Source organism: Schistocerca serialis, chromosome 2 (genome assembly GCF_023864345.2).
Source record: "Schistocerca serialis cubense isolate TAMUIC-IGC-003099 chromosome 2, iqSchSeri2.2, whole genome shotgun sequence".
NCBI classification, from domain to species: domain Eukaryota; kingdom Metazoa; phylum Arthropoda; class Insecta; order Orthoptera; family Acrididae; genus Schistocerca; species Schistocerca serialis.
In genome coordinates this window covers 953,684,007-953,709,123 of record NC_064639.1, presented here as the reverse complement: position 1 = coordinate 953,709,123, position 25,117 = coordinate 953,684,007, and the positions used below count along the sequence as shown (strand labels likewise).

Here is a 25,117-nt window from a genome sequence, read left to right as displayed (position 1 = left end):
CCTATTACCCAGACCGTATTCTCCCATAACTCTGCCTTATATTCCTTCCGCTGAACCCCCCCCCCCCCCCCCATAATTATCACATTTTCGTCATCCATTACATATCCTTTACAAGCCCTCATATGCTCTGTCTCTTCACGTTCTGCTTTTGACGTCGATATGTATACCTGAATCATTGTTGTTGGTATTGTTTTTCTGCCGATTTAGATTTGAATGATGAAATCACTGAGCTGTCACAGTATATCACGCTAAATGGCTCCCTCAGTGGATTAGAATCTTGTTCCGGTTTTTGTAAAAATTGCCATCACTGATAACCTCGAAAGAACACACAAAAGATGCGTGTATCCAGAAATACGTTGAAATGAATCTCAAAAAATAATAAATTTCTTACGAAATATTAGTTCTGCCTGTTAAGATTGTATTCAACCCAACAGTATATGTTAGTTGATGTTTCTCAGTTCAATTACGCCATAAAGCACTACGTCGTCAATGATCCACAAACTATGGTCCAATTTAAATTACTTCACAATTAACGTCTGTCAATTGTCGCCACAGTGTTGCTACGTCCGCTGCCGGCTATCGCTCGGTTATAGATGACACAAAAACACGGCGGGTCACTTCACAAATGCTGTAAATGAGTAACGCGGAGCCATGTGAGAAGCGGCCTTCGCGAGGTATGACGGGAAATGGAAGACGCTGATTTTAAGTAACCAGTGACTGAACTGCGGAAAACGACGGGTTTTGTAGCCCTGAGTTTAAATTCAAGTCCCAACCTAACCACAACCTCGTGATGTGGAATGTATCCGAGAAAACGGCGATCGACAATCTGCGGGAGAACTACGAGTAAAATTACGATCACTTTGTTCACTGACTGTGAGGCTAACCTCTACGAACAAACCAAAGACAGAAAAATTTCGTTATATGTTTGTCCGCATAGCCATTTTCAGCATCAAAATTTCAGTCTTACCGGTAAATGCAAGCTGCAGTTTCTCGGTTAATTTCTCGCTGTATTTCGTTCGTTACCTTCGTTGTATACGTGTGGAGGGGAGGGGGGGGGGGGATGCGCGCGCGTGTGTGTGTGTGTGTGTGTGTGTGTGTGTGTGTGTGATGAAATACGAAATCAAAGGGCCAGACCCAGGATTCGAGATACAAACACATCAAGAAACACTGAGCGTGACGTTGAGCGCTCTGATTGGAAGGAAGCAGCTACAACGCCCGAAGAGTCATTTTCAAGTAATTTTAGTCGAACTATATATATAGTGAACTGCTGTATGGTGATGTACGGCTTCTCAGCGTCAGCTTGACTGTTGCCTGTGGTGTGTTTTCTTAAAAGTGTTAAGATCTCCCAGTTATAATGATCTCTCCAAACGACACTGCGTTGTAGTACGAATCACCGAATATATACATCTCTACACGAGATTTTCGGCTGACGATGAAATGAAATGATCGTATGGCATTTATTGGCCGGGATATCCCCTTCGGGGTTCGGAAGCCGTATTGCAAGTCTTTTTAGCTGACGTCACTTCGGCGACTTTCGTGTCAATGATAATGAAAACGATGATGAAGGACACAACACAACACCCAGTCCCCTGCCGGGATCGAACCTGGGCCCCTTGCGTGGCAGGCAGTTACGCTATCGCTACGCTACGGAGGCGGACTTCGGCTGACGGTATAAAGCACAGAAGCAAGTATTTTTCTTTTAAGATAATATTCATACGTTTTTTATTTGTCGATTCGTTTACACAAAAAAGCATTTTTATAATACAGAAATGTATTCTTTAAATACCACTGTATAGATATTCATAACAGGAATACGTAATACAGCGCATGACATTGTTCACGGTGAAACAGTTCGTACAATAGGCAGAATATATGAAAAATTTAGTACCAAACTGCAAAAATGCTGTTTCGGTTACGTCTCTTGGTAAATGTAGATTTATGAAACTGCGACCTCGTCTTAAGCATCACTGGTGAGTAAAACATTCCTCACCGGCTGTTAGATACTTTTATTAAAGAGTCACTGCCGATTTTGCATCAATAGAGATGCCCTTCACGTGATACATGTCTCAAACAGCCATGGCGCGGCAAAGTGCTTATAGCCAAGTCCATCATTCATCCACAAGATAGGACCAGAAAACACGCTAAAAGCGTGATTTAACAGATTTTGGCCACACATAATCATGTCATAGACAGCATAGAATTGTGCAAGGGGCCAGTGTAACACCAGTCACATCTGTTTTCACATGCTAACAAATTATTTAACAATAAAACATTTTTCCATTTAAAAAACCATAACAACTTCCACATTCAGTACATGAAAAAATTTCATTTAATGGCTACACAGTAAGCTAACATCGTTTGCTGAAATATTCATAGTCAAGTTGCAAAACTGAGGTCAAATGGCAATTGTAGTTATTGAGAGTACAACTTCCCTATCTTACTTGATGTGGCAGATCCTCCGAGAATATTTTAGGGTCTCAATGAAATCTGCAATGTGTTGTAAAGTCCATGATGGGAATTTATTTTTGAATTGTTGCACCTTTCAATTGTGAATGAGAGTATGGGATGATTTCAAAAACAATAAAGTTGTGATTAAAGTTTGTATGTCCACAACAGGTATTGAACAGAATAAGTCTAGTTTTCTGAGTGATATTACAAATTATTTCACAAACACAGGTTGCCTTGTTTTCAGCTACAGGCTAAATTATTTTGTACACAACCAAAGGTATATGTGTGTGTGTGTGTGTGTGTGTGTGTGAAAACTGAATGTCTCAGAAACGTATTATGGCATCAAAAGTATTTTCACCTCTAGGCTTACTATCAGCTAGAGCAGTCAAATTTCAAGTTAGTTAGAAAGGAAGTTAATTTCTGGAGAAGGAAAGAGAAAAGTAATCTAACAGAGACTGACAAAGAGATAGCGTTGATATATTTATTAAATACATTCTGCCTGACAATTTGTACATTTATATATTAGTGCTATTGGATGCTACATTGTGCATGAAAAACTCTTAAAAGTAATTAAATGAATAATTACTAAGAGTACCATGTTGCTAAAATCCCACACACATAGCTTAGGTATTACCAACAATAGTTTGGTAACTTAAGCAGGCTGTAAACGCTGTCTCGAAATGTATCTCCTTACAAGTAATGCCATACTTTAAATTAAATATCTTGAATATTATGAAGTTTCTTCTTGAATACTGTAACTCTTGTTCCACACTAAAATAACGTTATCTAAAAAATATTAAAACTGTAAATACTTTTTCAAATTTTTTGGGCTTCAATTCAATTAGTTCAAAAAATATTTGAGTCACTTTTACTCCTTTTTTATTTATTAACTTTTAGCTATCCATATCTGAGAATAAAAATGAAACCAATAAATAACTATCACATTTCCTGCCACCTACTCACATTTCCTGCTACCTACTTCTCATTATCTGTTTCAAAAGAAAGTTTGTTGTGAGTGCAGCATTCATGAAGGTTTGCAGTACTCCCCCTGTCTGTTTTGAATTATAGAATCATTTTAATAATTACGTGTGAAAGTGTGGAAAATTGTGGTTAGAATAAAATTAAGTTAAAATCATTAATGAAGTTCAACTAACTTATTCACTAAATTTAGCAAAATCAAAATTAAAAGAGAACTGCATTCTATTTTCCTCAATCCAAATATTCATTTAAGGGTTAAAACTTTCTCAGTGTAACACAGTGTGTAAGTAAAAATATAAATGACTTATACATGAAATTTATCTCGAGAAATATCTGCAAATGACATAATAATTTAATTTAATGTTATAATTACATCACCATCATTATAAAGACTTTGTATATGCCTCAGAATGTCAGACCACTGTAACTATGATGATTTAATTTACTACATTTATCTTTTAGTGCAGAATGTTAGCTAGAAATTGATAGGTTTGAAAGTGAAAACCCTGAGTTACATACTTGTATTTCACACAAGCCTCCTTCTTCTTCAAACTAGATGTGATTGCTTTGATACCTCCAAAAGCGATGAATTAAGAGTAAAAAGCTCATGGGACAGAAGGTTCAAGTTTTGTTGTGAACATAGGCTGAAACACCAAACACTAATAAAATGTACAGGAATTCAAATGGTGAGTCTACCTGAGATACTTCAGAGCAAATTATTGAAATTACCTAAAATTTCCAGACTGAGTCATAGTGGTACCAGTCCATTTGTTTATTATGCATTTCTTTAATGCTTCTAAATTCACATATTATAGTGTTATCAGTTTCCTTGCTAACTATTTCTTCAGTTAGTTTCTGAAATCATGTCTTAAATATTGGTGACCCCACAATTAACAACCAATTAAGACCCTGGGACACATAAATGTTTTTCAAACTGTAAATTATTACAAAGATGAAACTATGGAAGTATTACAACTTTTACAGAGGGTTTTTTTGATGTCTGAATGGTTTCATTACAAGTAATGATGGATGTCATCAACAACAGGTAGTAGATCTAGTGGGTAAATGGATAGGAAAGCTTCACTACTTAACACGAAAATTTCATCATACTAATCATTAAATCACTTACCATAAATGGGCACAGACATAGCCAAACAGTCAAATTCTGCATATTACAAAGCATTAAACAAATGTTAACACAGAGAGGACTAAATGGGCAGCAGGCTGAACTGGGAAAGATTAAGAGCAATAAAAGGTGAATAACTGTTTTTCAATCTTTAAAATATTAAGTACTGGGATAGGCTTATACAAATAGAAAACAATGGATCAAAATTATTCTGAAAACTTTAACAATTGTACTTGGACTGCATAAATTTCATTATAAACAAAGCAACAAATCAAAAGGCACTAGTAGCTTTTAAAGCTTTGTTATACACAGTGCAAAAGACTAGAATATTGCATGTGAACTTCTATGACTCTCAAAAGTAGATTTACAATTATCGTTGCTGACAAAACATTATGTACATTAAATTGGCTGTATGTATACAGTGTCTATGAGGGTATGCTAACTTAGCTTTCGAGACAACTAACAGCGAAGTGTGGTGTTTACTTCTATTGACTTGTTTTTTATGTAATCAGTCTACTGACACTTATTTACACATATATGTGGTAACTAAAAGCACATTATAATCACATTTTGTACTGCACATTAATGTGCACCAGGGAAAGAGAAACAACTGCTCTTACAAAAGCCTGTGCGCTTTTAAAAATTTCATCCTTCACTTTTCCTACATGAATACAGATGAATAACTAAATAAGGTAAAATACAAAATACTATTTGCTAGTGACAAAAGTATATGTAATATTTACAGTATAAAAGTCAGATGGTAAGGTATTAATTATGTGCAAAATCATTGGCTGGTTTGGTCGATATATAATTCCACTCACTTCTATAAGATCTAAAATACCATTCAGTCCATCACTTGGCAAGACTTCCCTGATATTTTACAATATATGCAAAAAATTGCAATGATCATATAATACAATAAGAGAAGAAAATTTACCAATACACTACTTCTGAAGGTGATGCTAAATAAAATGCATGACCACATTACATATTTTTATTCTCCTATGGAAGAATAAATTTTTTAAAACCTATTACTTGGTAGAACTACTTTTCTGTACACTATGTACACATTTAATCAACAATATACAATGTATTAAACTAGGGAAAATAGAGAGGAACAAATGGTTCCTTTAAACTACATGTTGTGGATGATAGTGATTCTTGAAAGAAGTCACAGTATGGCAACACTCCAAACTATACGTATCCTCCCAAATGTTTACACTATAATACAGTCAATATTGCATGTTCGAGTATTCATGTTTATAACAGTACATGGCACTGTTATAATATTTACTGCTTCTTCTCCACTTTACGCATGTATCACAAATTCAAACTTGATACTGATGTGTAACTCATATTTATGTGATAAAATCATCATGAGCAGAGAACCAGGTTAAAAAATATGTAGAGACACTCCACAACACTCGTCTTGCCAGGTGCAGCTGTTTTATCACTCTCGTGCAACATATAATCAGAATGCTGGACCATTCTAGTACTACATGTAGAGAAAGTGGGTAATAAATATCTTATGTGTGGTGTTCTGTTAAGTACAACCTAGATGAGTGGGCAAGTTATGCACGCCTAGCGTAGGTGTCCCAAGAAGTCTGTCCATGTAATGGTGGCAACCGTGTGAAGAAGCGTACCAGTGCTGGTCTGTAGCGTGCATCAGGATGTCTAACACGCCAACCATTAGGGCCTGGTTGCAACCACCATAACTTGCTGCCACCAGAGTTTCGCTGCTCCTGGAAAGCATCAAGTGGGAAACGGACATAACCCCCTCCATGGCCTTGTGGAAACCGCACATAGCCATTGTCTGTATGTGGTATCCGATTTGTCACACCACTCCACTCCTGAGCGTGGTGAACTTCTGGTGAGTTGTAACTGTTGTATGCTGTAGAACCAACGTGGGCATTGGGTACATTTGCTGTAGCGAAGGTGGAACTGTGGCTGCCCTGCTGCCTCTGCACCTGTGCAGGATATTGTGCACTGTTCTTTTTGGAAGAATTGTCCACAGGGGAGGTTTCCAATGGACCAGTACGTGTAGTATCAACTTTCACGTTCGAAAATTGGACGGAGCCAACTGCGGAAGTGTCAGCATTCCTCGTGCCCACTGGAACAGTCTTTGCTGTCTCGTCAGAAGGAATGGGTCGTTCTCGCCAGTCGTCTGACACAAACTCTCCTGTACGCTTCTTAGACGAACCTGGGGATTTGGAATCGTGAGTAGAAGAGACTGGTGTCCAATCCTCACCAGGAGACGTATCTGATGCAGCGACTGAACTGGCGTCACGCATCATCTGTCCACCAGCATTGTGCTGGTGTTTGTCAGAGATTAAAGTCACTTGCGGTGCAGGGGAGGGTGACGAGGTCGGAGGAAGCGAGTTCGATTCTCTCTGAACCGGAGAGGCTACTGTCACCACCTCGCCAGTAAATTGCTCGGGCTCAGGGACGATCTCGTCTTCGACCGGCGACGAGGAATCGGTGTGAGTGAGGACGAGCATGGGCAGAGTGTCTCGGACGTCGACGTCTTCCGCAGGCGGCCCAGCACTGAGCACAGTAGGGTCCACGGCTGCAGTGTCTTCGCCGCCACCTCCACCGCCGCTGCCTTCCTGGCCGCCGAAGAGGCTGATGATCATGTCGGCGGCACCGGTGTCATCAGACTCACTCTGATCTGCTTTAGGAGGCGGGGTCTCCGACGTCGGCTTCGGAGCCGGTGATGCCGTCGAGGAGGTGGTGTGAGTGTCCACGGGCAGGGGAAGCTTGAGAGGACCCTGTGGCGGCGGCAGCGGTGGCGGACCCTGGACAGCAGCGGCTGCAACAGGGTTCTGCTTGGCCGGGGCGTACTTGGCGTTGAGGCGCCGCAGCAGGAAGTCGAGATGCGCCGCCTGGTCGACACGCAACACCTTGACGCAGCGGCCCATCGAATCAGCGCGGTAGCCTTCTGCGCAGGCCGGCAGTTGGTCGGGCGTGAAAGCGGGCGCTATGAACACCGACTTGGGGGTGATGCGCCGAGGTGCCGAGCCGCCCTGTGGAACAAAACGTGCAAAATATAACACCGCTCTACCAGTCTCTTATGTCTAGCGTAAGATTTAGCTCAGAAGAAAAATTAAAACAATTATCTTTGGCAGTTTACGTTTCTTCCACGAGACTTTTCGAGGTGCTACACCATCACCTTCAGATGAATCAGTGGTTTACATGACTATTCCTTTCTGTGGACGTAGCCAGCTGTCTACTTTACACTGCATTCCGCATTCATTAGCATACCTTAGCACCCGCTGCTGCGATCGCATAGTCTGTATAATCTGACAGATCTTTCTATGCTTTCCTATAATCGAATTTTTATGTTGTTGACAAATTGCGACGCCTTCTAAGCTGTTCATGCTAAATGAGATCATAGAATGAGATTTTCACTCTGCAGCGGAGTGTGCGTTGATATGAAACTTCTTGGCATATTAAAACTGTGTGCCGGACCGAGACTCGAACTCGGGACCTTTGCCTTTCGCGGGCAAGTGCTTTACCATCTGAGCTACCCAAGCACGACTCACGCACCGTCCTCACAGCCTTACTTCTGCCAGTATCTCGTCTCCTACCTTCCAAACGTTACAGAAGCTCTCCTGCGAACCTTGCAGAACTAGCACTCCTGAAAGAAAGGATAGTTCTGCAAGGTTCGCAGGAGAGCTTCTGTAAAGTCTGGAAGGTAGGAGACGAAATACTGGCAGAAGTAAGGCGAGGGCGGGGCGTGAGTCGTGATTGGGTAGCTAAGATAGTAGAGCACTTGCCCGCGAGAGGCAAAAGTCCCGAGTTCGAGTCTCGGTCTGGCACACAGTTTTAATCTGCCAGGAAGTTTCGATATTATAGAAGTATGGTCTTCTCCGAATGTACTTCTGACCAAAAAGTGATTCTGGTACCTGGAGTCCAAGGTTTTTGTTTGTCATAGCCTTTGTGTTCTTATGTTGATATTTTCATGGAAACTTTCATCCCATAACAAATATTTTTTACTTGTAACCGAAAACTGAAATATTTAATTTCATATATGTAGCTTAACATATCTTTTAGTATAATGAAATACTTTCTTAAAAATTTTCATCCTCTGTTTCACTTACTTGCGAGTTGAATTTCCAAAACCAGTGACACAGGAATTTTTTTATTTCTAACAGAAAAGTCTAATATAAATGTTCATAGATTTAGGTTTGCAAATGCTTGCTTAATGAAATAATTCTAGAAATATTTTCATCCTCTACTACACTCGCTTAGAGGGCTGGATTTCCAAAAATACTGAAACATGTATTTTTTATTTCTAGCCAAGAAGTCAAATATCAGTTTTCATGGATTTAGATTTAAACATTTTTAATACACCGAAATATTTCCTCTAAAACTTTCATCCCCTATTTCACCCTCTTTATGGGTTGAATTTCCAAAAACAGTGAAATGTATATTTTTTAATTTTTACAGAGAAGTTAAATATAAATCTTCATAGATTTATCTTCAAAACTGCTTGCATAATGAAAAATTCCTATAAAAATATTAATGCCGTATTTCGTCACCATAAGGGTTAAATTTTCAAAAACACTGAAACATGTGTTTTCTATTTTTAATCGAGTACCAATTTTCACAGACATCTTTCAAAATACTTTATTAATTCTTTAATAATGATTTATTTAAAAAAAATTTCGATCACTATTTCACACCACAGGGTTTCGAGAAATACTGAAACTCCTTGATTCTTTATTTGTGACCGAGAAACCAAATACCAGTTCTCGTAGAGCTAGCTTCAAAACTGTCTTAATAGCGTTACATTCTTAAAAAAAAAAAATAAACCTTTCATCCCCTTAGGAGCTGAATTTCGAAAAATTCCTTCTGAAACAACGCCTAAAGTATAAGACCAACCATTTCCGTATTTCAATTTACTATCCTTAGCAATCTGGGCTGGCGATATTGAGTGAGTAAGTCAGGATATTGCCTAGTATGTATAAGCTACTTACAAGATGTTCCAGCAAAAACCATACTGCAGGTCATTATATAATACTCATTTATATCAATAATAATAACACATAAACACAAACCGTAAACAGCCTAGGGATTGCACAAGTACAGAAAACAGTGAATTGTAAGTTTAAGAGCATTACCAACTTACGTATTCAAAGAGACGGAGACGTGCATACGCATATGTCTTCGCATCTTTTGATCTTTCTGTCATAAACGTAGTCTTATCAAAAACCTTACTTCATTAATGTGGGTTGATATTGCGGATTTGTTTGTCATGTTGGACGTGAATGTATTTATATGATCCTTACATTTATTTCAGAAACTTCAACGAGTTCAACGCACATATTGTACGGAGCACTCACTACATTTTATGTCGTACATTCCTTAGTTGCAAAATGTGTCTTCATTACCTAGTTTTCATGTTGTGTGACAGTCTACTACATAATAGGTTCCTCGCGGAAAAACAGTATTACATTGCACAGTTTCTACCATAAGCCACTCGAAAAGGAAAGGGGGAACTAATAGTGGTACAAAAGTACCCTCCGTCACGCGCCTTAAGGTGGCTTGCAGAATACAGATGTAGGGGTAGATGTACACTACTGGCCATTAAAATTGCTACACCACGAAGATGACGTGCTACAGCCGCGAAATTTAACCGACAGGAAGAAGATGCTATGATATGCAAATGATTAGCTTTTCAGAGCATTCACACAAGGTTGGCGCCGTTGGCGACACCTACAACGTGCTGACATGAGGAAAGTTTCCAACCGATTTCTCATACACAAACAGCAGTTGACAGGCGTTGCCTGGTGAAACGTTGTTGTGATGCCTCGTGTAAGGAGGAGAAATGCGTACCATCACGTTTCCGACTTTGATAAAGGTCGAAGTGTAGCCTATCGTGATTGCGGTTTATCGTATCGCGACACTGCTGCTCGCGTTAGTCGAGATCCAATGACTCGTAGCAGAAAATGGGATCGGTGGGTTCAGGAGGGTAATACGGAACGCCGGGCTGGATCCCAAAGGCCTCGTATCACAAGCAGTCGAGATGACAGGCATCTTCTCCGCATGGCTGTAACGGATCGTGCAGCCACGTCTCGATCCCTTGAGTCAACAGATGGGGACGTTTGCAAGACAACAACCATCTGCACGAACAGTTCGACGACATTTGCAGCAGCAACGGCTATCAGCTCGGAGACCATGGGTGCGGTTGCCCTTGACGCTGCATGACAGACAGGAGCGCCTGCGATGGTGTACTCAACGACGAACCTGGGTGCACGAATGGCAAAACGTCATTTTTTCGGATGAATCCAGATTCTGTTTACAGAATCATGATGGTCGCATCCGTGTTTGGCGAATGTACATTGGAAGCGTGTATTCGTCATCGCCATACTGGCAAATCACCGGGCGTGATGGTATGGAGTGCCATTGGTTACACGTCTCGGTCACCTCTTGTTCGCAATGACGGCACTTTGAACAGTGGACATTACATTTCAGATGTGTTACGACCCGTGGCTCTACCCTTCAATCCTTCCCTGCGAAACCCTACATTTCAGCAGTATAATGCACGGCTGCATGTTGCAGGTCCTGTACGGGCCTCTCTGGATACAGAAAATGCTCGACTGCTGCCCTGGCCAGCACATTCTCCAGATCTCTCACCAATTGAAAACGTCTGGTCAATGGTGGCCGAGCAACTGGCTCGTCACAATAAGCCAGTCACTACTATTGACGAACTGTAGTATCGTGTTGAAGCTGCATGGGCAGCTGTACCTGTACACGCCATGCAAGCTCTGTCTGACTCAATGCCCAGGCGTATCAAGGCCGTTATTACGGCCAGAGGTGGTTGTTCTGAGTACTGATTTCTCAGGATCTATGCACCCAAATTGCGTGAAAATGTAATCACATGTCAGTCCTAGTATGATATATTTGTCCAGTGAATACCCGTTTATCATTTGCATTTCTTCTCGGTGTAGCAATTTTAATGGCCAGTAGTGTAGAACACATTAGCAGTTTTTTGTGAAGTTGAAGCAAAATATGGAATTCACAGTGTCCTCGTGTCTGTTTCTCTGTTGTTGTTCATTTTGCTTTTATTTATCAATTTCACAACTTTCCTAGACATCATAGCTATGGGCGCAGGTTGGTAAAGACTTGCCGTTTCTGTATGTTTAAATATTCCAAATTCAATTTGATACACATCATTGATCAGTGGCATTTTGTGTGCCCTGTGTAATATGGGCCTATAACCTGCTAGTTTGTATGTGTGAGTGTGAGATGAAGATGTATGGATGTAGTAAAAGCGTTTCTGTAGATGCCTAGAATATGTTACTGGAGATCGTCAGGTAAAGCGAATTTTGACATTTGTATTCAAAGGTGAACTTGATGCTCTTGTGCTTGCTGTTGAGTGCTTGTATAAGGGACGTTTCCGCTCGAGAACCTTGCTGCAGCGTATATGCAACGTAACGCGATTCCAAAGTGACGTAAGGCAAGGGATTAGTGTGGCATGCGTGGCTTTTCGAAGTTCATGCGTTAATTGCGGAAACATGAACTATGGCGACGATATTACCAAATGCGTCCAAATAGGACCAACGTGAGACATCCATAGGAGAATGAAGAATGTGTATGGGGCAGCATTTCTGCCGAAAACCACCGTTCTGCAACAGTGGGTGCTGCTGCTCCGTGATAACGCACGTCCCCAAATCGGAAACGTCGTAACACAGAAGTTACGCCAACCCAAGTGGGAGGCATTCGAGCACCCGCCCCACGGTCCGGATCTCTTCCCTTCGGTGCCTTAAAAATGCCCACGAAGGGTCGATCATTCCTGTCGGACGAGGATGTGAAACAGGCAGTTACAGACTTCTTCAAGCAGCAGGACATGACGCTTTAACAAACGAGTATCTTCAACCTAGCGCGTCGGTCTGATAATTGCCTCAGTGTTCACGGCGATTTCCCTTGATAAGACATACCGATTGTGGGCTGCACTGCCATCGAACGGACGGAAGCTTTTTAATCGTCCCTTATCCTTATTCATCCACTTCTTGCTTACTTTCCCGTACTATTATTAATATTGACAGCAACACGTACCTTTCAAAGAGCTCATTGTTCTATAAACATGGAAAGCTACTGATAATTAATTTTACCTCAAGGTGGTTTAAGAAAATATCAGCTGTGGTCTCAGATATGCTCGAGACGTCGTTACACAACTGGGCTGTTAGCACACAGCACTTCTCAAAGTGAAGAAATTATAATTTGATAACATTTCAAGCAAGTTAATGAACTGACTGATTCCAGCCATTGAAAACTTCGATGTTTTGTAAGATTATACATCTACATCTACGTGATTACTGTGCTACCACAATAAAGTGCCTGGCAGAGGGTTCAATGAACCACTTCAAGCTGTCTCTCTACCGTTCCACTCTCGAACGGCACGCGGGAAAAACGAGCACTTAAATTTTTCTGTGTGAGCCCTGATTTCTGTTATTTTATCGTGATGATCATTTCTCCCTATGTAGGTGGGTGCCAACAGAATGTTTTTGCAATCAGAGGAGAAAACTAGTGATTGAAATTTCATGAGAAGATCCCGTCGGAACGAAAAACGCCTTTGTTTTAATGATTGCCACTCCAATTCACGTATCATGTCTGTGACACTATCTCCCCTATTTCGCGATAATACAAAACGAGCTGCTCTTCTCTGTACTTTTTCAATGTCATCCATCAGTCCCACCTGATGCGGATCCCACACCGCCCAGCAATACTCCAGAATAGGGCGGACAAGCATGGTGTAAGCAGTCTCTTCTAAGTGTTCTGCCGATGAATCGCAGTCTTTGGTTTTCTCCACCCGCAATTTATCTATGTGATCGTACCAATTTAGGTTATTTGTAATTGTAAACCCTCTGTATTTAGTTGAATTTACAGCCTTCAGATTTGTTTGACTTATCGCGTGATCGAAATTTAGCGGATTTCTTTTAGTACTCATGCGAATAACTTCATACATTTCCTTATTCAGGGTCAATTGCCACTTTTCGCACCATACAGATATCTTATCTAAATCATTTTGCAAGTCGTTTTGATCGTCTGATGATTTACAAGATGGTAAATGACATCATCATCTGCAAACAATCTAAGACGGCTACTCAGATTGTCTCCTATGTCGTTAATATAGATCAGGAACATTAGAGGGCCTATAACACTTCCTTGGGGAACGCCGGATATTACTTCTGTTTTACTCGATGACTTTCCGTCTATTGCTACGAACTGTGACCTTTCTGACAGGAAGTCACGAATCCAGTCGCACAACTGAGGCGATACTCCGTAGGCACGCAGTTTGGTTAGAAGACGCTTGTGTTTAACAACTTCCACTGATTCATCTATGGGGATGTTTGTGCACAAATAGTGACATCCAATGTTAGCATCGGGTACTTGCTGGTAACAGGAATCTTTTTTGTAGCTCTTCCATTACTGTGTACCTGTTTCCTACAGAGCATTTTTAATGACATGTCCAACTGTTCATCAGTACCTCACTTACAAGGACAGGCCATGACGCTGGGATCAGGGATTTACTTCAAACTTTAGTAGACCATTAAAACAACGTAATGTGCAAGTAGTAAAGCGCACTACTCTGACAATTCCGTGAAAATCATAAATGAAGTTTTATGCGTCTAATATGTAAGTGATGTATCCGTGCGAAAGTGCGAAATTGCTGACCGTAAGAAGTCATTGAGGTCAGCTTGCTGAGACGTAGTTTAGCGTGTTTGGTCAGAGGTTACCTGCCCCTTGTAATAAAAAAAATAAAAACACTGAGTGAATGGATCACGATGAATTTGAACGGGTGTCATGGCACGTCCGCCCCAAAGAAATGCAATGAACAATAACGAACAAAATAAGATAAAAAAATTGGTTAGCGTTTGCGCTTAGAAGGAGGTCATGCCTGAGGCGCCGATTCGAATCCCGCTAACACTTATTTTTTAATATATATTTTTTCCATAACTGATCGCGTTATTTAATTTATATAACATTTGACAGGTAATAGCATGAAAAAAGACGTACATTTCCATGAAGTTGTAGTCGATTCCATATGTTATTTGTCTACTTACTATCTGTAACTAAATTTTTGAACGACGATGATGATGATGTTTGGTTTGTGGGGGTGCTCAACTTCGCGGTCATCAGCGCCCATACAAAGTCCCAATCTTTACACAGTCTAAGATTTTTTTTTACAGTCCAATCTACTCGCTTCACGAATGATGATGATGAAATGATGAGGACAACACAAACACCCTGTCCCCGGGAAGAGAAAATCCTCAGCCCGGCCGGGAATCGAACCCGGGACCACGTAATCCAGAGGCAGCAACGACAGACACTAGACCGCAAGCTGTGGACTTCAAGAACGACGGACAGGCCTGGGAAACCCACGTCAAACCTCGGCAAACGATGATGCGAATGACGTTACTCGCAATCATTAATATAGTAAGTCACAATGTGCCAGAAACAGTTACTCGTCGGATGCGCTCTCTTCATCACACGTTGCAGGGTGGTATCCGTCATACAGACTTTGAAAACAGAAACTGAACCTTCATGCAAATAAACGTGGTGATTTTTTCATTATAATGTCTCTTAAATGTCATATAAATTAAATAATATGACCAGTGATGAAAAAATTGCTTAACAATTAAGTCTGAGAGGGAGTCGAACCGTCGCCTCATAAACGTTCGTTTTCCGAAATTCTAACGCTAATCACTTGACCACCATGGACTCCAACGTGCGGCCCCTATGCACATATACATAACCCACATCATAGACGCGTAAAACTTCTCTTGTGATTTTCTCGAAATTGCCAGACTAGTGCACCTTAGTACTTACACATTATGTTGTTTTAATGGCCTACTGAATGTGTACAAAGTCTGAAATAAATCTGTAATCCTAACGTCGTTACCTCCCCTTGTTAGTTTATGTACCAACTTACAGGAAGGGCTGTTTCTAGACCTCATGATACGCCTGATAGAAGTGCCGTCATTATTGTGGCTTTAGTTGTGGTGCTTTTAAGTCGTGTCTTTTGTATCACAAACAGTCGCATATTTCAAATGACAGTCCAAGACGAACAAAATAAAATTTCAGCTTGGTTTATGAGCTCTTAATCGAGCATAAGCTGTTATAGATAACGTATCTCGACAGTCAGCCACCTTTCCTCGTAACGGCATGTCATTTTTCGTAATAGTGCTAATTGCATGCGTTGTCTGCAATACTGTATATCGGTAAGTGGGCTCATACTGCTAAACTGTCTGTTAATATGACTCGGTTTCGTAATCAATGAAATGACATCACATACCCTCTAAAGACTATGGAGTTTCATTTCGTTTCGTCCTCTCCTTCTGGGTAGTTGACATTTTCTGTGAGGCCATTTCGGAAGCTTCGCCTCAGTTTCAGCTCTGCGATAGATTTCATGCTTGGATGAAGGCACCAAAACTCGGTTTAGAACAACAGGTTTAGTTCGAAGAGGACGGTCTACTGACACGCAGTCAAGCTCTTTACTCACGCGCATGTTTAGTGCTATTGAGAAGGGATTTCAAATTGATTCCGTATTTCAGGGTTTCCAGAAGGCTTCTGACACGGTACCACACAAGCGGATTGTAGTGAAATTTCGTGCTTGTGGAACATCGTCTAGTTATTGACGGAAAGTCATCGAGTAAAACATAAGTGATTTCTGGCGTTCCCCAAGGTAGTGTTACAGGCCCTTTGCTATTGTTTATCTATATAAACGATTTGCGAGACAATCTGAGCAGCCGTCTTAAGTTGTTTGCAGATTACGCTGTCGTTTATCGACTTGTAAAGTCATCATAATATTAAAAAAATTGCAAAACGATTTAGGAACGATATCTGTATGGTGCGAAAATTGACAGTTGACCCTAATTAATAGAAAGTGTGAGGTCATCCACATGGGTGCTAAAATGGATTTGGGGTCGACATCATTAAAACAAAGGCGTTTTTCGTTGCGGCAGAATGTTCTCACGAAATTTCTATCACCAACTTTCTTCTTCGAATGCGAAAACATTTTGTTGACGCCGATCTGCACAGGGAGAAACGACCTTCATAATAAAATAAGGGGAAAACAGAGCTCACAGGGAAAGACATACGTGTTCGTTTTCTTCCGTGCGCTGTTTCAGATTGGAATAATAGAGAATTACTGTGAAGGTGATTCGATGAACCCTCTATCAGGCACTTACAGTTGATTTGCAGATTATCCATATAGATGTAGATGTAGATGTAAATGTAGGTGCAATGGGCCAGACAGTAAAAGATGGCGGACAGTTGCGTCGCTGAAATACGAGTGTTGGGGATGTTCCGGCGTAACACCAAGCGCCGGCACGTCAGCATGGAACGTTAACCGCAGAAAAGGCTGTGAGGCGAAGTCAACCAATCATACCCTGACTAGTATCGCACCACGGCAGGAGCGGCCTCTGTCCGAAGAGAATACACTACTGGCCACAAAAATTGCTACACCACGAAGATGGCGTGCTACAGATGCGAAATTTAACCTACAGGAAGAAGATGCTGTGATATGCAAATGATTAGCTTTTCAGACCATTCACACAAGGTTGGCGCCGGTGGCGACACCTACAACGTGCTGACATGAGGAAACTTTCCAACCGATTTCTCATACACACACAGCATTTGACGGCGTTGCCTGGTGAAACGTGAGTGTGATACCTCGTGTAAGGAGGAGAAATGCGTACAGTCACGTTTCCGACTTTGATAAAGGTCGAATTGTAGCCTATCGCGATTGCGGTTTATCGTATCGCGACATTGCTGGTCGCGTTGGTCGAGATCCAATGACTGTTAGCAGAATATGGAATCGGTGAGTTCAGGAGGGTAATACGGAACGTCGTGCTGGATCGCAACGGCCTCGTATCACTAGCAGTCGAGATGACAGACATCTTCTCCGCATGGCTGCTACGGATCGTGCAGCCACGTCTCGATCCCTGAGTCAACAGATGGGGACGTTTGCACGACAACAACCATCTGCACGAACAGTTCGACGACATTTTCAGCAGCACGGACTGTCAGCTCGGAGACCATGGCTGCGGTTGCCCTTGACGCTGCATCACAGACAGGAGCGCCTGCGATGGTCTACTAGACGACGAACCTGGGTGCACGAATGGCAAAACGTCATTTTTTCGGATGAATCCAGGTTCAGTTTACAGCATCGTGATGGTCGCATCCGTGTTTGGCGACATCGCGATGAAGGCATATTGGAAGCGTGTATTCGTCATCGCCGTACTGGCGTATCACCCTGCGTGATGGTATGGGGTGCCATTGGTTTCACGTCTTGGTCACCTCTTGTTCGCATTGACGGCACTTTGAACAGTGGACGTTACATTTCAGATGTGTTACGACCCGTGGCTCTACCCTTCATTCGATCCCTGCGAAACCGTACATTTCAGCAGGATAATGCACGACCGCATGTTGCAGATCCTGTACGAGCATTTCTGGATACAGAAAATGCTCGATTGCTGCTCTGGCCAGCACATTCTCCAGATCTCTCACCAATTGAAAACATCTGGTCAATGGTGGCCGAGCAACTGGCTCGTCACATTACGCCAGTCACTACTCTTGACGAACTGTGGTATTGTGTTGAAGGTGCATGCGCAGCTGTACCTGTACACGCCATCCAACCTCTGTTTGACTCAATGCCCAGGTGTCTCAAGGCCGTTATTACGGCCAGAAGTGGTTGTTGTGGGTACTGATTTCTCAGGATCTATGCACTCAAATTGCGTGAAAATGTAATCACATGTTAGTTATAGTATAATATATCTGTCCAATGAATACCCGTTTACCATCTGCATTTCTTCTTGGTGTAGCAATTTTAATGGCGAGTAGTGTATAAGCGCCGCTCCATATAGCCTCGGCTGCACTAGGAGACGGACTAGAAGAGCCGTACTAGAAGACGAGCCGTCATCTTATCTGTTTAGCTGAGTCTTGTTTCCTATATTAATGGCTTGCATGGAACTTATATTTAGCGTAGCACACTGATTATTTCCATGTCGCAAACTGCTTGCAACACTTCAGTGTAGAAGGCAAAGATAAGTATTGCCAATTCAGTTTCTGTAATAAACTCCATTAATATGATTTGCTTGTACACTACTGGCCAATAAAATTGCTACACCAAGAAGAAATGCAGATGATAAACGGGTCTTCATTGGACAAATATATTATACTGGAACTGACATGTGATTACATTTTCACGTAATTTGGGTGCACAGATCCTGAGAAATCAGTACCCAGAACAACCACCTCTGGCCGTAATAACGGCCTCGATACGACTGGGCATTGAGTCAAACAGAGCTTGGATGGCATTTACAGGTACAGCTGCCCATGCAGCTTCAGCACGATACCACAGTTCATCAAGAGTAATGACTGGCGTATTGTGACGAGCCAGTTGCTCGGCAACCATTGACCAGACGTTTTCAATTGGTGAGAGATCTGGAAAATGTGTGGCCAGGGCAGCAGTCGAACGTTTTCTGTATCCAGAAAGGCCTGTGCAGGACCTGCAATATGCAGTCGTGCATTATCCTGCTGAAATGTAGGGTTTCGCAGGGATCGAATGATTCGTCGGGTCGTAACACATCTGAAATGTAACGTCCACTGTTCAAAGTGCCGTCAATGCGAACAAGAGGTGACCGAGACGTGTAACCAATGGCACCCCATACCATCACGCCGGGTGATACGCCAGTATGGCGATGACGAATACACGCTTCCAATGCCGTTCACCGCGATGTTGCCAAACACGGATACGACCATCATGATGCTGTAAACAAAACCTGGATTCATCTGAAAAAAGTGACGTTTTGCCATTCGTGCGCCCAGGTTCGTCGTCGAGTACACCATCGCAGGCGCTCCTGTCTGTGATGCAGCGTCAAGGGTAACCGCAGCCATGCTGCTGCAAACGTCGTCGAACTGCTCGTGCAGATGGTTGTCGTCTTGCAAACGTCTCCATCTGTTGGCTCAGGGATCGAGGCGTGGCTGCACGATCCGTTACAGCCATGCGGATAAGATGCCTGTCATCTCGACTGCTAGTGATACGAGGCCGTTGGGATAGATCGCGGCGTTCCGTATTACGCTCCTGAACCCACCGATTCTATATTCTGCTAACAGTCATTGGATCTCGACCAACGCGATCAGCAATGTCGCGATACGATAAACCGCAATCGCGATAGGCTACAATCCGACGCTTATCAAAGTCGGAAACGTGATGGTACGCATTTCTTCTCCTTACACGAGGCATCACAACTACGTTTCACCAGGCAACGCCGGTCAACTGCTGTTTGTGTATGAGAAATCGGTGTGAAACTTTCCTCATGTCAGCACGTTGTAGGTGTCGCCACCGGCGCCAACCTTGTGTGAATGCTCTGAAAAGCTAATCATTTGCGTATCACAGCATCTTCTTCCTGTCGGTTAAATTTCGCGATGTAGCAACTTTAATGGCCAGTAGTGTATGTTCTCTAGCTATCCAAGAAAACAGCTTCCTAGGCATCCTGTATTTCACGAGTGGGCAGGATCCCATATGGGATCCTGCAGCAAAACGCGAGGAGACTGCTACCTAGCTGTGGGGTGAGGTGAAGTGAGCAGGTGGGGCTGTACCTGTCGCTGGCCGTGCGCCAGGTCCGCGCTGGCGTCGTCCTCCGAGTCGAGTAGCAGCCACGCCTGCCAGGAGGAGCCCTGCTCGGCGTGGTGGTCCAGCAGCCGGTCCACCGGCGACGGCGACGCAGACGCAGACGGCGACGGCACGGGCGCGGGTGCGGGGGCGGCGCCGGCCGGCCACGGCAGCAGCAGCAGCGGCAGCAGCAGCACGCAACGAGTCAGCTGGCCACGCATCCCTCAGCGCCGCCGCTGCCTCGCCCCCATCTGCAGAGCAAGCGGAGCAACACACAGGCCTTAATAACTGCCCACCAGTCTCACTGTTTATCACCTTCTAGATTCTACAGTGAGTGAGAACCGCGGAAACAGAATGACGTCCGGTGTTAGGAACCGACGAGTCGCTTCGTCCGACCAACGTCAACCCGCAAACTTTCTTCTCGAGAAAACCTGACCTTGACGTCTCGTTCCGTCCCGTTCCAAAGCTATGACACGGACGGGAGGAAGGTGGAGCTACGAAAATCTGTTATTTTGGAAACTGGTCTCGGAAAAGGACTTGACAGTTCCGTGAACTGAAAACTTAAAAAAAATATTGCAGCTGAAACTAAAATATCTTAGTAAAAATGAGAGATAGACAATAAGGCGCTCAAGAGTTGAAGCCCAACAACGAAGAGAAAACCAAAGCAGTAGAACACTGGGTGCCGGCCGGAGTGGCCGTGCGGTTCTAGGCGCTACAGTCTGGAGCCGAGCGACTGCTACGGTCTCAGGTTCGAATCCTGCCCCGGGCTTGGATGTGTGTGATGTCCTTAGATTAGTTAGGTTTAATTAGTTCTAAGTTCTAGGTGACTGATGACCTCAGAAGTTAAGTCGCATAGTGCTCAGAGCCATTTGAACCAAGAACACTGGCTGAGCTGAAAGAGAAGGGGGTGGCTGGGTGTAAGGTTTTAACTGTTTGGAAGAACAGAGTATCATGACGCGATGTGGTGGGCTACAGACCATCCCACTAATACACATATCAAAAAAAGTTTTCCATCACCGCGGTTCCGAGAGTTCCGGAACCTGTACAGAAAATCGGAATACAGATCAACATAAACATCACAAAATATTGCTCCAGAAGTTTGACCATTACGGAATACGGGGATTAGCTCACAACTGGTTCACCTCTTACTTTAGCAACAAGCAGCAAAAGGTCATTATTCGCAGTGTTGAGAATGGCTGTGATGTGGGGTCTGAGTGGAGTACTGTCAAGTGGGGGGGTGCCCCAGGGATCAGTGTTGGGGCCACTCCTGTTCCTTATTTACACAAATGATATGCCCTCTAGTATTACGGGTAACTCTAAAATGTTTCTGTTTGCTGATGACACTAGCTTGGTAGTAATGGATGTTGTGTGCAACACTGGCTCGGTTTCAAATAGTGCAGTACATGACCTCAGTTCAGGGCTTGTAGAAAATAAACTAACGCTAAATCACAGTAAGACTCAGTTTTTACAGATTCTAACACACAATTCAACAAAACCTAACATTTTAATTTCACAGAACGGGCATATGATTAGTGAAACTGAACAGTTCAAATTTCTAGGCGTTCAGATAGATAGTAAGCTGCCGTGGAAAGCCCACGTTCAGGATCTTGTTCAAAGACTTAATGCTGCCATTTTTGTTATTCGAACGGTATCAGAAGTGAGCGATCGTTCGACACGAGTATTAGTCTACTTTGCTTATTTTCATTCGCTATTGTCGTGTGGTATTATATTTTGCGGTAACTCTTCCCATTCTAAAAGCATATTTTTGGCTCAGAAACGGGCGGTTCGGGCAATAAGTGGTGTTAGTTCACGAACCTCTTGTCAACCTCTGTTCACGAGTCTGGGTATATTGACATTGGCCTCCCAATACGTATATTCTTTAAGCCTCCCAACACGTATATTCCTTACTGTCGTTTCTTGTTACCAAAATTAGTTTATTCCCAAGAATAAGCAACCTTCACTCGGTTAATACTCGGCAGAAATCAAACTTACATTTTGATCGGACTTCCTTAACTCTTCAGAATGAGATTTTCACTCTGCAGCGGAGTGTGCGCTGATATGAAACTTCCTGGCAGATTAAAACTGTGTGCCCGACCGAGACTCGAACTCGCGACCTTTGCCTTTCGCGGGCAAGTGCTCTACCAGCTGAGCTACCGAAGCACGACTCACGCCCGGTACTCACAGCTTTACTTCTGCCAGTACCTCGTCTCCTACCTTCCAAACTTTACAGAAGCTCTCCTGCTCCTTAACTCTTGTGCAAAAAGGTGTGCATTATACTGCTGCATCCATTTTCAATAGGCTGCCACTCGAATTCAAAAATCTTAGCAGGAATCCACGCGTTTCCTCATGGGTCACTCCTTCTATTCTGTTGACGAGAGCCTTGATAAAGTAAGCTGATTTTTATTGTATTGCTGATAGCGCTTACTTAAACTTATGGGCTGATTTTTTTAAGGTTCATGAACATTTATTTTTATCTGTTATTACGTTTATGTCGTATTGCATGTACTGACACGTTCCATGACCTTGGAGATTTGCTCCTCAATTTGGTCCTACGGAACTTGAGGAGTAAATAAATAAATAAAATAAAATCACTTCTGCCCTTTTTATTGCTCATTAAAACAACAAATTGCATGCTGTACCACCATACAGCAAGACCCTCAGAGGCGGTGGTCCAGCTTGCTGTACACACAGTACTACTAATACCCAGTATCACGTCCTCTTGCAGTGAAGCATACCTGTATTCGTCGTGGAATACTGTCCACAAGTTCATCAAAGCGCTGTTGGTCCAGATTGTCCCACTCCTCAACGGCGATTTGTCATAGATCCCTCAGAGTGGTTGGTGGGTCACGTCGTCCATAAAAGCCCTTTTCAATCTATCCCAGGCATTTTCGATAGGGTTCATGTCTAGAGAACATTCTGGCCACTCTAGTCGAGCGATGTCGTTACTCTGAAGGAAGTCATTCACAAGATGCCCACGATGTGGGCGCCGAATGTCGTCCATGAAGACGAATGCCTCGTCAACATGCTGCCAATATGGTTGCACTATCGGTCGGAGGATGACATTCACGTATCGTATAGCCGTTACGAGGCCTTCCATGACCACCAGCGGCGAACGTCGGCCCCACATAATGCCACCCGAATACAGCAGGGAACCTATACCTTGCTGCATTCGCTGTACAGTGTGTCTAAGGCGTTCAGCCTGAGCGGGTTCCCTCTAAACACGTCTCCGACGATTGTCTAGTGGAAGGCGTATGCGACGCTCATCGGTGGAGAAAACGTGATGCCAATCCTGAGCGGTGCATTCAAATAGTTCAAATGGCTCCAAGCACTATGAGACTTAACAACTGAGGTCATCAGTCCCCTAAACTCAGAACTTCTTAAACCTAACTAAACCAAGGACATCATATACATCCACGCCCGAGGCAGGATTCGAACCTGCGACCGTAGCATCCGCGTGGTTCCGGAATGAAGCTCCTAGAACCCCGGAATGAAGCTCCTAGAACCGCTCGGCCATCGCGGCCGGCGAGCTGTGCATTCGGTATGTTGTTGAGCCCATCTGTACGGAGTTGCATGGTATCGTGGTTACGAAGACGGCCAGTACCGCGGTTCGATCGTGTCCCGATTGTTACTTTATGCCAGGAAGGGCACGTCGGGAGTGAAGTTGCCCATAATGCAGCCTATTGCGGACGGTTTGAGTCGTAACATGGCATCCTGTGGCTGCACGAAAAGCATTATTCAACATGGTTCCTCCGAGCGGAGCCGGACGGAGCGGTCGCGCGGTTCAGGCGCTACAGTCTGGAGCTGAGCGACCACTACGGTCGCAGGTTCGAATCCTGCCTCGGGCATGGATGTGTGTGATGTCCTTAGTTAGGTTTAAGTAGTTCTAAGTTCTAGGGGACTGCTGACCACAGCAGTTAAGTCCCATAGTGCTCAGAACCATTTGAACCTCCGAGCGGTCATTAACTGCAGTAGTAGCCCTTGGGCGGACTGAGCGAGGCATGTCATCGACCCTGTCTCTCTGTATCTCCACCATGTCCGAACAACATCGCTTTGCTTCACTCCGAGACGCCTGGACACTTCCCTTGTTGAGAGCCCTTCTTGGCACAAAGTAACAATGAGAACACGATCGAACCGCGGTACTGACCGTCTACGGATGGTTGAACTACTGACAACACGAGCCGTGTACCTCCTTCCTGGTGGGATGATTGGAACTGTCCGGCTGTCGGGCCCTCTCCGTCTAATAGGCGCTGTTCATGCATGGTTGTTTACACCTTTGGGCGGGTTCAGTGACATTTCCGAACAGTCAAAGGGACTCTGTCTGTTATACAATGTCCACAGTCAACGTCTTTCTTCAGCAAAACTTTTTTTGATGTGTGTACTTAAAGCCGGAAACGAAGCACAATGATGACACAGACAGAGATTGAATTCTCAGACGTGTCACGATCAGGTTGCGCATCCGCAACGCAATTTTAGCCATGTTACGCGTTCCATGTTTTGATTCCATATGCAAACAGTAACATGCACGTAGAAATTACCCGTGAGATCCAGCATGGAAAAAAAGTGATTAGACTGCAAGAGACAACGACTTACTGCGACAAGAAACGATGTTAAATCAGAACGGCGGACTTAAGCTGACTTGTATTCACCACTCTTACAGCACACTCCGGTATAAATAAAAAAAAGTAAGGGAACAATGAACTATCATGCGGTTACAGAACGTTCAAGTACCAGAAGACGCCTCCCTGTGTGCACTTGGTAATTTATTCCGAGACACCACACTCCAGTTATCTTTGTTTGGACGAGAATTACGACGAGAGATAGTACGACGTGACTTTGCTCACCACGCTGCCACTGTGAGCTGTGGCGGCATGTACGCCTAAAAGCCATTTACATGTGCCGGAAGTAATATCAGTGAAAACTAGAAGAAAAGTAATTGCTGA

The 25,117-nt window shown here is 43.3% G+C and overlaps 2 protein-coding genes across 4 annotated transcripts in view; both read right to left on the bottom strand.

Moving 5' to 3' along the window:
* Nucleotides 1–3,297: 3,297 nt before the first annotated feature.
* LOC126456540 (uncharacterized) lies at nt 3,298–20,299 on the bottom strand (the record flags this gene model as incomplete). The annotated part of the gene is made up of 2 exons (XM_050092287.1): nt 3,298–7,575; nt 20,165–20,299. Coding segments are annotated over 2 exons (1,587 nt in total), but the record flags the coding sequence as incomplete, so codon positions are not given.
* Nucleotides 20,300–20,306: 7 nt separating this feature from the next.
* Nucleotides 20,307–25,117, bottom strand: part of LOC126458331 (uncharacterized) — a 499,515-nt gene continuing 494,704 nt past the window's right edge. For all 3 annotated transcript variants that reach the window (XR_007585615.1, XR_007585616.1, XM_050095291.1), the window contains one exon: nt 20,307–20,428. Coding sequence is in view for 1 of the 3 variants with exons in the window: in XM_050095291.1 (XP_049951248.1) it covers nt 20,402–20,428 (27 nt within the window). In the remaining 2 variants the exon portion in view is untranslated. The remainder of the gene's footprint in view (nt 20,429–25,117) is intronic.